Source organism: Amphichorda felina (genome assembly GCF_050947745.1).
Source record: "Amphichorda felina strain 45539 chromosome Unknown scaffold_3, whole genome shotgun sequence".
Taxonomy (NCBI): Eukaryota; Fungi; Ascomycota; class Sordariomycetes; order Hypocreales; family Bionectriaceae; genus Amphichorda; species Amphichorda felina.
Genome location: NW_028145047.1, coordinates 2,837,629 through 2,853,154, shown reverse-complemented (window position 1 = coordinate 2,853,154; position 15,526 = coordinate 2,837,629). Strand labels below are relative to the sequence as shown.

Below are 15,526 nucleotides of genomic sequence, written 5' to 3'. Positions count from 1 at the left end.
GGGCTCTAATTACGGAGCTACCCCACAAACTGTTCGTGACGCCCGGAAATGTGGGGGAATCCAAGTTATCGCATTGCGACTCCGTCAGCATAACCTCGGCGCTCATAATATAGTCTGCCGAGTCATCTATTTCCGCCAATTTGGCCTGAGTAGGACGAATCGGCGTTTGGCCCAAAGCGTTTGAATCTCTCCCCCGTAGCACCGCTTTGATTGCCTCTCGGGGGACCCCGGAACCTCGGTTGTGAAACAGTCTGAGAATCCGCTCAACCGACAAGATGCGCGTTGCGGTTTTGAAAGGAAACGGCATCGGCCCGGAAATCACGCTCGCCACACTACGCGTACTGGAGGCCACTGGTATCCCATTTGAATGGGAAGATGTCCTGGTCGCCGACGAAGCCGTCGAGAAATTTGGCCATCCTCTTCCGCCCGAGTCACTCCAGCAGCTCCGGTCAGCCGGTGTGGCCATCAAGGCGCCGCTCCACGTCGAAAGATTCAAGGGCCGCGTTGACTGCCCTAAAGAAGATGGCTCCCTTGCGACGTATCCCTCTATCAACAATGCTATCAGGAGGGAACTCGGTGTTTTCGTCAACCCTCGACCTGTAAAGGGCTTTCCGGGTATCTCAGGCCGCCATGAATCCCTTGACGTTGTCATCATGAGGGAGATAACCGAAGATCTCTACGCCGGCCTCGAGCACATAATCGGCGACGACCTAGCCGCCCAGGCCATCAAGCTGACGACCCGAGCTGCGGCCACGAGGGTGGCACGGTACTCCTTCGAGTACGCACGCAAGCACGGACGCAAGCGAGTGACATGCCTCCACAAGGCCAACGCCCTCAGCTTGGCCGACGGACTCTTCCTACGCTGCTTCAACGAGGTGAGCAAGGAGTACGCTGACATATCGGCCGACGATATGATGATTGACGCCGCGTGCTACACTATTGTTCGCGACCCCACGCGCTTCGATGTGATCGTCACGGCCAACCAGTATGGCGACATCTTTTCCGACTTGGCCGCTGGCCTGGCAGGGTCGCTGGGCCTTGCTCCTGGGGCGAATATTGGGGATAAAATCACCATGGTGGAGGCCTGCCATGGTTCTGCGCCTGACATTGCCGGCAAGGGGATTGCGAATCCCTTGTCCCTGATCCTCAGCAGCGCAATCCTTCTTGAGAGCTTGGGGCATCAAAAGGAGGCAGATGCGATTAGGGGCTCTGCTCGTGCCGTAGTGGGATCGGCCAAAGACATTATCACCCCGGACCTGGGAGGCTCGGGCACCACGGAGTCACTTACCGCTGCCATGGTGGATGAGGTCAAGCGGCGGCTGTCATGAAAAGTGACACCGAGGAGCGCATACTATGGGAACCCTTGCTCCCTTTGCATGAGGCTTTGATGCTTACCGCCTACATCAATTCTGAAATCTCTTACCTACTACCCTCATGCTTGCAATTCTTGAGATAGCAAAAGCAAGCCCATTGTCAAGACCGGTACCAGAACCAGCCCACCTGACTTGACACCAGTCCCCTCAGCATCATCAGTGGACTTTGGAGACCCAGCATCAGTGTCCTCTGGGAGCTGGGGCACAACCCACTCCCTATCGGTCCAGTAACCCATTTCGTAGCATTCGAACCCGTACTCCAACACAAGCGGCCTTAGCTTCAGCTCGGCTTCAAACTTCTCGTCTACGCGCAGACATTCCTTGCACGCAACCATACGCCTCATGACCGGCAATGTACACAGGCATTCCGCAGCTGTACGGTTCAGCAGGAGCTTGACAGGCTGAGAGCCCCCCCATCCTAGCGGAATGGCTTCCTGCGACGGCCACTCGTCCTCGTCTGTGTCCAGCGGTGTCAAGTCGCACTCTGCGATTTGGCCCCCCAGCACGCCGCATACGTCGTCGCAGGCACCACTTCCCGAATAGTCGGGCATCTGGGTAGCTACGGGCATGGACGAGAGCGTCGTCGATGGGTGTGAGAGGGTCGAGTTGTCAAAGTAGCCAAACTCCTCGCAGTCCAAGTGCATGCTCTCCAGCGGGGCCAAGTCTGACATGTCGCCGCCCTCCCATTCTAACTGGTAGCACTCGAAGCAGGGCTTGATCTCGGCCGGGGCGTCATTACAGAAACAATCAGCCTGTGAGTAGTTGGCGATTAAGTACGTGTTTGGGCCAATCTCGTGGTTCCACTCGGATGGCAGGCCGGTGAGGTTGCGTCGCTGGGGATAAGTGTTACCGTGGGCCCAGACGGGGGAGATGGCTGGGAGGGAGCAGTCGGAGAGTAAGCCGGACAGTGACTGGCATTCCTGGTCGCACACCGCTTGGGCCAACGGGAGTAGCGTAAACGAGGCCATTATTGGTATAGATAACATTGTGCCTTTGCCGCGATCAGGAAATGTTGGGTATTAGGAGCGGTGGCGTGTTTGGTTGATTGCAACGAGCAATGAAAGGTCTTTTCTGAGCATCGGGGGAATGTAATGAAGGTAGCAACATGATCTCTAAATTTCCTTAAGACCAAAGATTGCATGGCCAGGAGGAGATCAAATGCCAGGTTCTGCAGTAACACAGTTGGCCCAAGATTGTGCCAAGGAAAAGCCAAGATGTAGCCAAGTTTAAGTTAGCCTTAAGGTTAAGTTGAGAACAGGGGTTCTGCGCGAACTGACCGCGCTGCCTCGTATCATGCAATACATGTACAATGTGCCACTGGGAGAACTTGGCTTGGTGTCCTGGTGCTTACTCTGTATTCATGCAGCTTCAAAAACCTGGACTGCGTATGCATGGATTATGAGTACCTCCCGAATCCCTTTGTACTGCAGTTAGCCAACACAAGTGTGTTAAACGACTATGGGTCCGTCCGTCCTGGCGATATAAGTGGTGCATAGATGACAGGACAAATGGACAGGTGAGAAATCAGGTTCGTCTCTTACACTCCTTTGGTAGAATACGAATGTGTCTCGCTGTGCTCCCAGAGCCGGAAATGGACGAATATTTAGAAACATACACGACTTATGTAGTTGCATATGAAGCGACAACCCGCTCTTCTTCATATATGGATATTCAATACTAGATGGTATTCTCAAACAGTCATAGGTAAGTAGCCCGGTTCCGAGTCGCTAGTACCGAGTAATTTACTCTGCCCATAGATGATAGAAACTTAGCAGAGGGTACCTATCTAGGTACTGTATATTCCTATTTCGAACCAAATCGCAGTCGCGCAGCTGGCACGCGCGGCCTTGAGTCAACCTTACATAGTGTAGGGGTATCAGCATGCCCTGAAATATTGAGAGTCGGCCTAATCATGGTCCGCACTCAGCACTTTGTGATGTGAGGTGTCTCAATGTGGCATCGGGGAGAGTTGCAATCAACCGCCATTGGCTGATGAATAGAGTATTTAGCTTGGCAGGTCATTAGCTTGACCTTGGCGCTGGGTTCTTCTTGTACATGGCAAGGTAGGTTTCCAGGTTTTCTTTTCTCTCTTACAGCCAACAGTCATAGTACTTCTATTTAGATAGATAGATTCGTACATGGCATGTACAGCCTGGACAAGGATCTGTCTCTCTAGGCCGCTGTGTACAACTTTATTTTAAGCTTAAATTCACAAGGGCCACAATGCCTGCGTGTGCTCCGTTCATGCTCCGTTCCGTTGGACCGTCCCCCAGACTCCCTCACCGAAAGTATCCATTGTCTAACCACTGAACAAAACATATATCAGCATACGCTCTTCTCCACGGGGCCTGCAAGTTATGGATGTCAGTTGGGAGCAAATAGAGGCCGAGCAAACGTGGTGCTACGTCCACGCCGGCGTCGCATGCGTCACGGCCTTTGTCCTTTTCGTCATTGGATCTGTCGCGCTTTGCACCGTCCGCCGCCGTCACGATCCTTCCCGTGTCGCTTTCAGCTGGCTGAAGGCCGCCTTTGCATTTGAGGTCCCGTACGTCGCGCTCTAGTCGAGTTTCTGCCCCTTAGTTCCCATCAGTTCAGCATGATATGGCTGCTGACCCATTTGCCCTTGTATCCATCTAGTGGCCTGGTATTGACCGCTGCTTCTGACTTTGCGCTATCAGACAGCGAATTTCTTGCCTACCAGAATGGCGACATAGGAGGCGGCCTCGACCCCAAAGATCCCGATGACATTGCAAGGCGCAATACCATTATGCTCGCCTACGATGTTTATTCACGAACCGGCTCCGTGGGCACTCTGCTGAGACGGATCGCGCAGATCCTGCTGATGATAACTTTTGTCGAACTGGGCAACGGCCTGCTCTTCGCCCTCACAAGGCAACGGCCAACATCACAAAGGATGCTCAGATGGCTCACAATGTCCATCGGCTTCGTATTGGCGATCCTCGCGGTAGCTCATACGGGGCTGGCCAACACCACGATGCGTGACCAGTGGTACGACATCTTCGACTTCCACGCGAGGAGCAGCTCGGCGCCAGGATGGACCTCTAGCGATATCTCCGAGATCGGGTCCCTGGTTTCACAAGGTTCATCATTCCGCCACCTCAACGGCGCCTACAATATTCTCAATTTCGTCCTCGCCATCGGAGTCCTTGTCTACGCGTCCATGGTCATGCACTGTTATGCCAGGGTGGAGCCATCTCGAGTCGTATGTATTATACAGAACCCCTCCTTCGAGAGCTTTGTCGTGCTACCTCTAACAATGATGTGATCGATAGTGTGCTATAAACTTGCTCTTGGCTGCGCTATCCAACTTTACCCGCTGGACCTGGTTCCTGGTCGTCTCTGCGCTTTGGATTCTCCCCGACAGCGCGCCAATCGTATACCCCACGGTTGGGGCCACGTATGGGGGGAATGCCTTCCTGGACATTGTGCTCTTCGCAATCATCCTGATCATCCTGTTCTCCGTCGCCGTGCGGAAGAAGAAGGGACTGTGGACCAATGTTCAGCCATGGATGGGAGGAGTCCCCCCTGTCATGGTGGTCAAACCCCATCCAGTCTATGGACAGGCTCAAGTTGGTCAACCACCACAACAGCCGGTTGCGTTTTATCCTGGCGGATATCCTCAACACGGCTATTCCGCGCCAGTCTACATGCAGCAGCAACAGCAACAGATGCCGCCGGGTTGGCAGAATTTCGAACAGCAGCAACAGCAGCAACAGCAGCCCCAGTATGTCTACATGCCTCCGCAAGAGGTACCAGGCGTTGAATTTGCACGCCATGAAGTGTCTGCCGAAAGGACTGCCGTGGAGATGAGAAAGAGCGACCAAAAAGAAAATTCTCATGAGATAAAGCCATGAGCCCTATCTGGCATGGTATGCTGGTCACAGGGCATCTGACGAGTAGGTAGGTAGATAAATCCAGAGATTATGTCCAGAGGGGAAGAAAGGAGGCCTAATATGAGAGCAACAGCTATGATTATTCACATCTCCATCACGCGCCCCTTTGCGTTACCCTCTCACACCAGAAAAGGGTTGAAACTACGGTGTATGGAACAGCGCTTCATGTAGCAGAAAATAGCAACCGGGGGCCAGATTTCACATGGTACACCAACAACCAGCTAATATCATCCAATCACCAGTACACCACTCTCACCATGCACCCCGAATAAGCCCTCTTGTCATCATTCATGCGTCCGCCAAGAATGCCCAGCTCATGCTTGACAAACCGACCCCAATCGGATTCTTCGGTCAAGTGAGCCAAGCCGCCGCCTGGTGACGACTACCGCGCGTCCCGGGGCCCAGCTCATCAGCCTCAGCAGGGCGTCTGTCGTCTCGTGCGCCCGACCGACTCTTTTTAAAAGCCTGGCTGTCGCCTGGACGCAGGGTCAATTCTACTATCATGTATTTTCTCTCTAAATGGCATCGGCATGGGCAAAAAGGCAGATTCCGCTCCGGCGAAATGGCGACGGCGGCTGTGGGGGATTTTCCGTGGCAAGCACAGGAATAGCCGATGGCTCCGGGTTATCGTGATACTGGCCCTCTTCGTCGGCACTTTTCACTTCCTGGAAAATTACCAGACCTACCGAACGGCCTTGGCGATCAAGTATACTCCGACGACGTTTTCGCGCCTGACGTTGGAAGAGCAGGCTACCCTCCAAAGTCCACGCTGGCAGTGGGCCGCCGGTGACCAACTCGAGGTGGGAGCTGGTCCGGGACAATATTCACGACAGAGCCTCCTGGACGCCCGGGATAGGTGGACCAGGCTGGGCGGTGGGGTTGAAGGCCACACTTTCAGGCACGGCGACCACGTCGTAAAAGTCTACAGAAGAGAGCACGCGCCGTTCCGGAACTGTCACCCCGGCTCGGCTCCCGACCTCCGGTGGCCCACCGAGATCGCGGCCTCCCTGATTCTAGGGGGAATAGTCGGGAGCGACGGCGTGCGCGAAGATGCCAGTTTTCTTCCCGTCACAGATTACTTTCTCTCTCCACCCACCGAGATCGCGAACCCAGAGTGGCACTTTGTCACGCCCTTTCTACCAAATGGAAACCTAGTCGAGCTGAGCAAACGTTTGCGGGAGTCAGCCCAGTATATGGCAAGGGAGGTAGATATCCTGTTCCGACCTTCTCTGAACAGCCTGCTTCAGACACTGGATAGGATGCACTCGGAATATGACCTCTGCCACGACGACCTCAAGCCGGACAACATCTTCCTCGGCTCGCGTGCGGCCCGTGCCAACGAGACGACGCACTGGCTCCTCGGTGACCTGGGTAACGTGCGAGAGCGAGAGCACCCGTACCATACGTCACTTCTATGGACAACACAAAAGTCCAATCTCCCTGACTGCCGAGCTAACGATTTGTTGCGACTCGTCAAGGCGTATATGCAGTTCCTCCGGAGTTCGGTACGGGACGCAGACGCGTTTGACCGCCAGCTCTTCGAAGCACATCAGCCATGGAGCCGCCTCTTCTGGTCCGTCTTGGACGATGTCATGCACGGGGGCGAATCAGCTGCCATGGACACACTGGACAAATCTATCACTAAGATGGCGCCGGGGAGCGAGCCGGTGGCGGGCATTGGGCGGCAGCCGTCGGAGCTGCGAAATCCGTTGTACGGGGTATTTCTGGGACGCGCCGGGATCCTGGCAATGGCATCGAAGAAGCTGCTCGCCGTGAGAGCGGCCGAAAAGGCGGCGCGTATTTGGGGGCTTGTCCCTATGCTTGGAGTTCCGTATTCAGCATGCCATGTCGGAACAGGCTGAGGATAGAGGGATGACAATGTAATATGGCGGCTTACCAGTGCCGTTTACCGCTTTGTATACGAAGTACGGATAGTGTCTGGTGTATTTTTGTAACGAGAAATGAGTTACGATTCCTTCAGACTATGTATGACAAATTGTTCAAATATTGAAATACAGGGATAATGGACGCCCACAGCCGTTTACTCGTCAAGGGCATCCTGAGTATGGCAGTGTTTTTGTCTTGTTTGATAAAAAAAGAGAGAAGAACAAAAATAGGGCCGACCGTCTTACCTGTTCAGTGCGAGCTTTCATCAAATAGGTGATCCTCCGCCGTAACGTAACTTCACCATATCAACCAGCCAATAAACACTTCAGGAGGAAAACCACGGCATGAGGACAAGCGATCTCTTGGTCAAACAAGGGGAGGTGAATGGGGAAATGAAGGCAGGCATTACAGCGGAAATAACGAATTTGGATTCATATCTTCGCTGGCCAGCCCACGTGTGGTGATGATGGAGTGGCGTTGCAGCAAACCAGAAGTCAATTAGCTCATAGGTAAAAAGAAGCTTAATTGCTTCCGACTTGAATTGAGTTTGACACAGTGGTCCCGAAGCATTGTGGAACTGTAAAGACAATGGACAGTATCCATCCGTATCCGTTACAAGGTGAAATGCTCCCACCTTCGACTCTACATGGCTGAACCCACCTACCACTCTGTGGTCGGAGCCTCGGACGTTGCACAGGCGACCTCTGTGGGGTCCGGAGACGAGATGCGACATGCGGGCTGCGCCGCTGACGAGCCCACAGAACACAGGCGCTCAGACACGTGAACGGCAGGCTGTGGATGGGCCACGGCACGGAGGTGCTGGGCTTGCGAACGGGAAGTTTCACCGGTAACATTAGTACAAGAAAAGGCGAACTGGTCCACGGGTGAGACAGGCACACGCGACCGTGTTATCGCCAACTTGACCAAAGCTCGTGTCGGACCGCGAGTGATGCCGAGCCCCATTGGAAAATGCCGGTGTAGCCGTCCATCATCCCTCCATGCCCGTCAGACTCGAGAGGCGAGGGTGCAAAAATGATGAGAGGATCCAAAGGAGCGCAGATCGCAGCCTCGTATTTCATCATAGGAACTTTGTAGGCATGGATATGTGACATGTACAAACACCCCGTACGGGTACTAATCTCTTAGGCGGCCCAGCAGGTATCGAAATGTTGGTTCATTCACGCGAAGCGACGCGTAAGACGCTGGTGTCTCACACAGCCTTTGAGAATTTCGGCAGCTCTTGGCTGCTGGTGGCAGAGTCGCTGTGTTCTCGTACGAGGAGAGTTGATGGACCCTTTTGGCCCATTGCCACCACTCGACAGAGCCAATACGGACTTGGCGTCAAGATGATGCCCCGAAGGAGTCTGGAGGCCTCGTGATTTAGACTCCCTGGACTCTGGGTGTCAATGGCCCCAGGCGCCTGATTTCTGATTTGTAGGCCGGCCCTCCGGCTGATGACGACCTGCAGTGGAGATTGCCCCTAATATTACAACCAGAGCAGGATGTGCTCCGTGTGAGAGCGCCAGGGGTAAGCACAGTGCGCCGGGCCTTCCCCCACTGGCGCTTGCTTGAAACAACATCTGCGACGCTGCCATTTCACCTGCCATGAGCGTCGCGAGCCACCCACTGCGGCATTTATCCCAGTGTTCCCGTCAAGCGCATCAAACAATGCTCCGTGCGAATTGGCAGACAGCCCAACTGTACCACCGCCAGCTAGCCCGCTCACCCCAAGACCCTAGTCGCCAAACGGCCAGATTCGCTGCCCCCATTGGCCCAATGCCTGCCAATGGAACAAAGCTTGAATTGGGCGACCAGCATGTGAGGTGCTGCGCCTCGCATGGGTCCTGCCAATTCTCTGCCAATGCAGTCAGTCCAGTGGTCTAGCAGCGGTGGATGGTTTCCAGTGGCCCCCAGTGGCCCCCCTGGGTGGTTCCCAGTGGTCCCCGGTGGCCCCTGGTGGACCTGGGCCTGGAGCGGCTCCAGCGGATCAGGGGCTCGCTCACGGTCTTGGCAGATTTATCCCACCCTCCCCTTCTTCTCTGACGCCTCGTCTCTCTCTCTCTTTTCCATCCTCCATCCTACGCACGACGACTGGTGTTGCTGTTCCAGACACTCGCTTTTGCTGGTATCTGGCATTCTTCTTCATCCCTCGCTTTAATTTTTAGAACCATTTGCCCTCTACCAGGCTCATCGGTAGTCCGAGGTTGGCCTCCTCCCTAAGCGGCCCTATCTTCCCGACGCTCTTTCGCTCCACATCGTGTCCGACCACATTCCACGACACAGACATTTTCCCATTCGCTTGAAGCCGACAGCATTCACAATGGGTCTCTCCAAGCTTTCCATGCTCGCTTTTGCGGGTCTGGCGGCCGCTGAGCTGCCTGCCATCCACGTCACTGGCTCCAAGTTTTTCTACGAGAACGGCACCCAGTTCTTCATGAAGGGCATTGCCTACCAGCAGGACACCGCTGCCAACGGCCAGACCAACGACAAGGCCAGCAAGTACATTGATCCCCTTGCCGACGAGGATAACTGCAAGCGCGATGTTCCTCTCCTTGAGAAGCTCGGTGTCAACACCATCCGTACCTACGCCATCAACCCCGACTCTGACCACAAGGCCTGCATGAAGCTGCTTGAAGACGCTGGCATCTACGTCATCTCGGATCTCAGCGAGCCGTCTCTGTCCATCCAGCGTGACGACCCTCAGTGGAACACCGAGCTCTACGAGCGTTATACTGGTGTCGTCGATGAGCTTGCCCAGTACAGCAACGTTATCGGTTTCTTCGCTGGCAACGAAGTCTCGGACGCCAACAACAACACCGCCGCCTCCGCCTACGTCAAGGCCGCTGTGCGTGATACCAAGAAGTACATCAAGTCCAAGGGTTACCCCCTTGGTGTCGGCTATGCCACCAATGACCACCCGGACATCCGTGACAAGATTTCCGCCTACTTCAACTGCGGAAAGGCGGAGGAGGCTGCTGACTTCTGGGGCTACAATATCTACTCCTGGTGCGGTGAGTCCAGCATGAAGGACTCCGGTTACTCCAACTGGGTCAAGTTCTACCAGGACTACAACGTGCCCGTCTTCTTCGCCGAGTACGGCTGCAACGAACCTGGTGGTGCTGAGGGCCGCAAGTTCGACGACACTCGTGCCCTCTTCTCCGATGAGATGACTGGCGTCTTCAGCGGTGGTCTGGTCTACATGTACTTCCAGGAGGAGAACGACTATGGTGTCGTCGAGATCAAGAACGGCAAGGCTTCCGAGATGAAGAACTTCCAGGCGCTCAAGAAGGCTCACGCCGAGGTTGACCCCAAGGGTGTTTCTGAGGATGATTACGATGCCCCCACCGACCGTCAGGAGTGCCCTGAGATTGGCGAGTACTGGATTGCCAACTCCATCCTTCCCCCCACCCCCGACGATTCCCTGTGCAAGTGCGCCGTTGCCGCGTCCGGTTGCGCCGTCAACGACGACGTCAAGCCCAAGAACTTTGGTGATATCTTCGGCTACATCTGCGGCGAGAACGAGAAGCTGTGCACTGCCATCAACGGCAACGCCACCACAGGTATCTACGGTGCCTACTCCATGTGCGAGCCCCGCGACAAGCTCAGCATTCTCCTCGGCATGTACTATGAGGACCTCAACAGCGACTCCTCTGCCTGCGATTTTGACGGCAAGGCCAGCACCAAGGACGCTGAGGATGACGATAAGTGCTCTGATGCCCTCGCTTCCGCCAGTGCCATCAATGATCAGGCTGCCACCGCCACTGCGCCCGTCACTGGCGCCACCGGCGGCGCCGACGACGCGGAGGATGACGACTCTTTTGGTATCATGAACGCTCCCATTGCTCGCCTCTTCTCCATTGGCGACATGGCTGTTGGCATGTACATGGTCGCCGCCCTTGGCGTTGGCGCCGCCATGGTTGCTCTGTAAACCATTCCACCCTCGATTTTCTTTGGAAATAAAAATCAATCAACACTCGGGAGGAGTGGGTGCTTTACATATAATCATGGGCTGCATTGCTTCCGGCTTGCGTTTGGATCTATTCGTTACTTGCGTGGATATCGAAAGTTTTTCTCGGTCTTGAAATTTAGATGAAAGAGAATTGTGTGTTTTACCTCATTCTGCCAACCGAGCCTCGTCTCGTCGGTGTTTCATGGTCGCGTGTGATTTAGAATGAGTATTAGTGCGATTTTTTAATGATATGAGAGCTGGGCGCTGTCCGGCTGCCATTTCGGATCACGGCTGTGCGAGTTGCGTATGTGCAGGTTTGCTTGTTGGTGTCACGAACAGCTTCGACACGTAAGCGAGCGTACTGATGTAAAACAAGTCACAAAATAAACCTGTTTTGAATCCGTCTCACTGTTTTTCTGCTTAGGCCAAAATGGTTTACTTTATTTTACCTACTTATTTTCGTGACTATCGTAGAGAGCATCCGTCTTGACTTTGTCGCCATGATCCAGGGTAGGTACTCTTCTTGATGGACTGCTGGGGCACATATGATTTGATCCGATGCATAGATAGTAGGCCTTTATTTGTTAATGGCTAAACATGATGGATTCATCCTGCATCGCTCCACCAAGTGGTCCTTCTCCAAGACTCGTATTACAAGAGCTCTCTTATGTGTTCAAGGATCTCCCTCACAGTCCCACCTGGGAGCTAGCGGAGCATCGGGCAGCAGACCGTGATTTCCAGGAGGCTGTCGGACGTGGATAGTCGGGCTCGGTCCCAGAATCGTCGGGTCGATACCTTCCTTGCCCTTGACTTTGTCAAGATCGTTCGTGACTACTGGGTTATGCCAGTAATTCGCTAGTCTATCGTAGTCGGGCAGTCTGCAGAGTGTCAGTATGAAATTGGGGTACGGGGACAGGGGAGCGTACATGCTGTAGCTTGGCATGACTAGCTTTTTAATGTGTATTCCGGAGACGACCTTGCCTCTAACTAGATAGGTTCTGTGATCCTTGATTTTGTCTTGGATGCAGATGCTGTTGGGCCAGATTATTGCGGCCGGGGTGGCTATGTCCATTATTAGTCCTAGGAGGCTCGGGTCGCCCGTCTCCTTGGGGAAATGGACAATCATGGTCTCATCGTCAATCTCTGTGAAGCCTTCCTGTTGACCGTAGGCCCCCGACAGGACGTGAATACCGTGGTGCGATAGGGCATGCTCCTCGTCCTCGCGGATTAGACTATCCTGGACATATATGGGACACATGTGCCCTGGAGGAACAAGGCCGAGCCGCATAATGGACCGACGTATCATAAGGAGGATATTGTGATAGATGGCGCTTCGCTGGGCTTCTGATTTGACAAAGATATCTTTAAGCCGGGGATCCTTCCAGCAGAAGAAGCCGAGATGCAAGCCGACAATCTTCTTGATCTTGCCGCCGAGGAAATCTACGGGTATACGGCCTAGGGGGATCTGCAGTCGTCTGTGTACGTCGGTGGTCTGGAACTGCTTCCACGCTCCTTCAAAGGCGGCGAGGCCGCTGATCCCCTCGCGCTGTCTGCAACGGGCGTCCTCAACTCTCTGGGCGCGCAGAATATCAAACAATCCCCAGCTCATTGTCCTTCACTGGACAATGACGTAGAAATTCTCTTCAAGATATTTTTTAGAACTCAAAGGCTAATGGCATATCTCGCGTAGCGGCGGGTTTTAGAATAGGTAAACTCAACTCCTTGGTGGGCATCGGGGCCTGGCAATTTGGCAGGGACCAGTATCTCCTCTGTATGGAAATGGTTCGCATATGGTGATACTTTGCTCAGTCAAACCCGTGGATAGGCACACAGAGATGCCAGCGTGTTGCGTAGTTGGCTCTTTTAATAATCAACTCTCTCTTCTCGCCTTCTGAAAGTCCAGGGGCCGACTGCAATAGGGGGAAGAGTGGCTCTGATCTTATTGTGTAAATGGGCTTGTTGTTGGTTCGACCGACGAACCGCCCTGGATCCTCCTCGATGAAATCCTCTGAAAGAGCCATGTCGAAGAACTGTAGATCTCACACTGATAGCCACAGAGGTTTTGTTGGAAATGTTAGAGAACTCGACTCTAGGAATGATGCGAGAAATCCATATTATGCTCAAGATACGATGCTGATTGTCTGTCAAGACCGCGTGAGTCTAAAAGTCCTGATGTACTAGATTACCATAGTGGCTGACCGCTGCTAGGGTGTCGGGTAGGAATATGGATGTCATGCGTCCCAAGGTATACCTGCCCATCGTGATGTGTCCCCTGCTCCTTGGCCTCGCGTGTTGGGGAATATAAGTCCAGCACGAGACGTCAGTATACAACATTATAGCGCAGAAAATTAGCATAAAAACTTCACCAAATAGCTTTAAAGGCATAACAGTATGTGTGAATAAAGAAGTGCTGGGAATTTTTGAAGGGGACATTTACATAGACTACAGGTAGGTATACGATGAGGAGTCTTCCAAAAGGGCCATGTGTGTGCCTACTAGGCACTATTAGTGACAGACAGAATGATAGCCCATTTAACAACCATAGACTTCCGAGGTACAAATCTCTGGCTTATTATCGCCCAGCTTGATGAAGTCTGATGGACAGACCTGCCAACATCGGTGGAGGAGATACAACGTAGAATAATTCACCGCTCGTGTTCCTCAGATACCTAACTCGTCTATAGAAATACACTTAATCCAAGTACAATATTTATTCGAGGTTGCTGAATGTAGACATGAACTATGAAACCTTTTCACTGTCTCTAATATTTGTAATTGAATGGGTATAGCTGGTGAAGGGCGTCCGCCGGGGACTACAATATGGGATGCGCTACCACTGAGCGACACCAATATGCAAGGCAAGCGCGGCAGTGAAAGGTGAGACAGAAAGATTGATATGGAAAAGAATAAAGAAGGTGGTAGCAAAGGAAGCGCGATGCGAGACAAGCTTTGGGGAAGGTGCACGCATGACGTCAAGTGTCAAGTTGGTCGGGTTGTCAAGCGCAGGTGACCAGACCTCTGCCGCTCTGCAACATTTGGCGTATGGAAACCGTCCTCCTTCAACCCCAGACAACCCGCCAAACGCCATTCTCTTGTTTCAGACCTCTTCAAAAATACCATATACCTCGCCTCTGATCCTCACAGCATCAATAATCGGAAATGGAGAAGACGTCGGCGCCTTAGAGAGCACCGCCTACGATGGATCCACTCCCACAGCCAGCTACGGCGACGGCGTCGCCGAGGCGGCCAATCTGGCAATCCATCAAGGCCTTTGTTGCAGAATGGATTCGCTGCTACTGGGTTGATGTTCTCTGGGTTGCCCTAGTTGGGGGAGTTTCTCTTGGAGTGAGTCAAGGCCTGCTTCAGTGTCTCCGTGTTCTTGGTTGAAGCGCTTCGGATTGCTCACAGGTCCCAGATGCATATGCTCCCAGTCCCCACCACTCGCACGTTTCCCATTACCTTAGACAAGGATGGGAATATCGCCAATCTTGACTTGTCTTACCCCGCCCGCGGATGGATTATTCCTACGTGGACCTCCGGGTTTATTACGTTCGCCGTCCCGTTCGCTGTCTATCTCCTCGCTCAGATCCGCATCAAGTCCGCCTGGGATGCCAATAGTGCTATAGTAGGCACCATCTGGGCCGTCCTCCTGGCAACCTTATTCCAGCTTTTGACCAAGGCCCTTATTGGTGGTTTCCGCCCGAATTTCCTTGACGTTTGCATGCCTGATATTGAGCTGGCCAAGGATCCTCTTCACAACAAGACGGGTCTCAACGGCGTGGGATTCCACCAGGTCATGTACACCATTGAGATCTGCACACAGCCGGACAAGGGAAAGTTACGTACGGCCATCACATCATTTCCCAGCGGCCATAGTGCTGCTGGGTTTGCCGCCTTCGGTTTCCTGTTCTTCTGGCTTAATTCCAAGCTCAAGGTCTGGGCCGACTACAGACCTAAGTTCTGGAAGCTCACTGCCACGATGCTGCCTCTACTTTTCGCTTTTGTCAACTCGTGTCTCCTCACTGTAGATGCGGCGCATCACTGGTATGATATTCTCGCTGGCTCCATTATCGGCTTTGCCATGGCTGTTGCAGCTTACCGCACCACCTACGCTGCTTTGTGGGACTGGAGATACAACCATCTGCACCTGCGCGGGAAGGAAGCGTTTGTCTATAGTTCTGAGGATGCGGTCGATTACTCGGCACAGACGATCACTAGGGAAGTGGGATGGGGAGGTAAAAGGGACTGGCTGCGCCTTGACCCGAATACCACGGGGAGGAGGGTAACCTTTGCAGACCAGACGAGCTCGGCTCTGCCAGGGGGCGTGACTACTAGAGCAAGACCTGGGACACCTGCAGCCGACGCTGGCCATGGATAAGCTTGAATCAGTGGATGATGTTGGC

At 53.6% G+C, this 15,526-nt stretch overlaps 7 protein-coding genes across 7 annotated transcripts; 5 read left to right on the top strand and 2 right to left on the bottom strand.

Annotated features, from left to right (window-relative positions):
* Positions 1-275: 275 nt before the first annotated feature.
* Positions 276-1,328, top strand: ACO1O0_003578 (isocitrate/isopropylmalate dehydrogenase family protein; the record flags this gene model as incomplete). The annotated part of the gene is made up of 1 exon (XM_083193027.1): positions 276-1,328. One exon carries the CDS (start codon positions 276-278, stop codon positions 1,326-1,328), a length of 1,053 nt encoding a protein of 350 aa, XP_083052084.1.
* Positions 1,329-1,432: 104 nt separating this feature from the next.
* ACO1O0_003577 (uncharacterized protein) lies at positions 1,433-2,341 on the bottom strand (the record flags this gene model as incomplete). Its single annotated transcript, XM_083193026.1, has 1 exon — positions 1,433-2,341. One exon carries the CDS (start codon positions 2,339-2,341, stop codon positions 1,433-1,435), a length of 909 nt encoding a protein of 302 aa, XP_083052083.1.
* Positions 2,342-3,730: 1,389 nt separating this feature from the next.
* ACO1O0_003576 (uncharacterized protein) lies at positions 3,731-5,248 on the top strand (the record flags this gene model as incomplete). Its single annotated transcript, XM_083193025.1, has 3 exons — positions 3,731-3,918; positions 4,011-4,596; positions 4,667-5,248. 3 exons carry the CDS (start codon positions 3,731-3,733, stop codon positions 5,246-5,248), a joined length of 1,356 nt encoding a protein of 451 aa, XP_083052082.1.
* A 569-nt stretch (positions 5,249-5,817) lies between these two features.
* On the top strand, positions 5,818-7,149 carry ACO1O0_003575 (uncharacterized protein; the record flags this gene model as incomplete). The annotated part of the gene is made up of 1 exon (XM_083193024.1): positions 5,818-7,149. One exon carries the CDS (start codon positions 5,818-5,820, stop codon positions 7,147-7,149), a length of 1,332 nt encoding a protein of 443 aa, XP_083052081.1.
* A 2,345-nt stretch (positions 7,150-9,494) lies between these two features.
* On the top strand, positions 9,495-11,102 carry ACO1O0_003574 (1,3-beta-glucanosyltransferase GAS1; the record flags this gene model as incomplete). Its single annotated transcript, XM_083193023.1, has 1 exon — positions 9,495-11,102. The coding sequence occupies one exon, from the start codon at positions 9,495-9,497 to the stop codon at positions 11,100-11,102; it is 1,608 nt and encodes a 535-aa protein (XP_083052080.1).
* Positions 11,103-11,796: 694 nt separating this feature from the next.
* On the bottom strand, positions 11,797-12,732 carry ACO1O0_003573 (uncharacterized protein; the record flags this gene model as incomplete). Its single annotated transcript, XM_083193022.1, has 2 exons — positions 11,797-12,001; positions 12,050-12,732. 2 exons carry the CDS (start codon positions 12,730-12,732, stop codon positions 11,797-11,799), a joined length of 888 nt encoding a protein of 295 aa, XP_083052079.1.
* A 1,812-nt stretch (positions 12,733-14,544) lies between these two features.
* ACO1O0_003572 (phosphatase PAP2 family protein) lies at positions 14,545-15,501 on the top strand (the record flags this gene model as incomplete). Its single annotated transcript, XM_083193021.1, has 1 exon — positions 14,545-15,501. One exon carries the CDS (start codon positions 14,545-14,547, stop codon positions 15,499-15,501), a length of 957 nt encoding a protein of 318 aa, XP_083052078.1.
* Between the last annotated feature and the right edge of the window lie 25 nt (positions 15,502-15,526).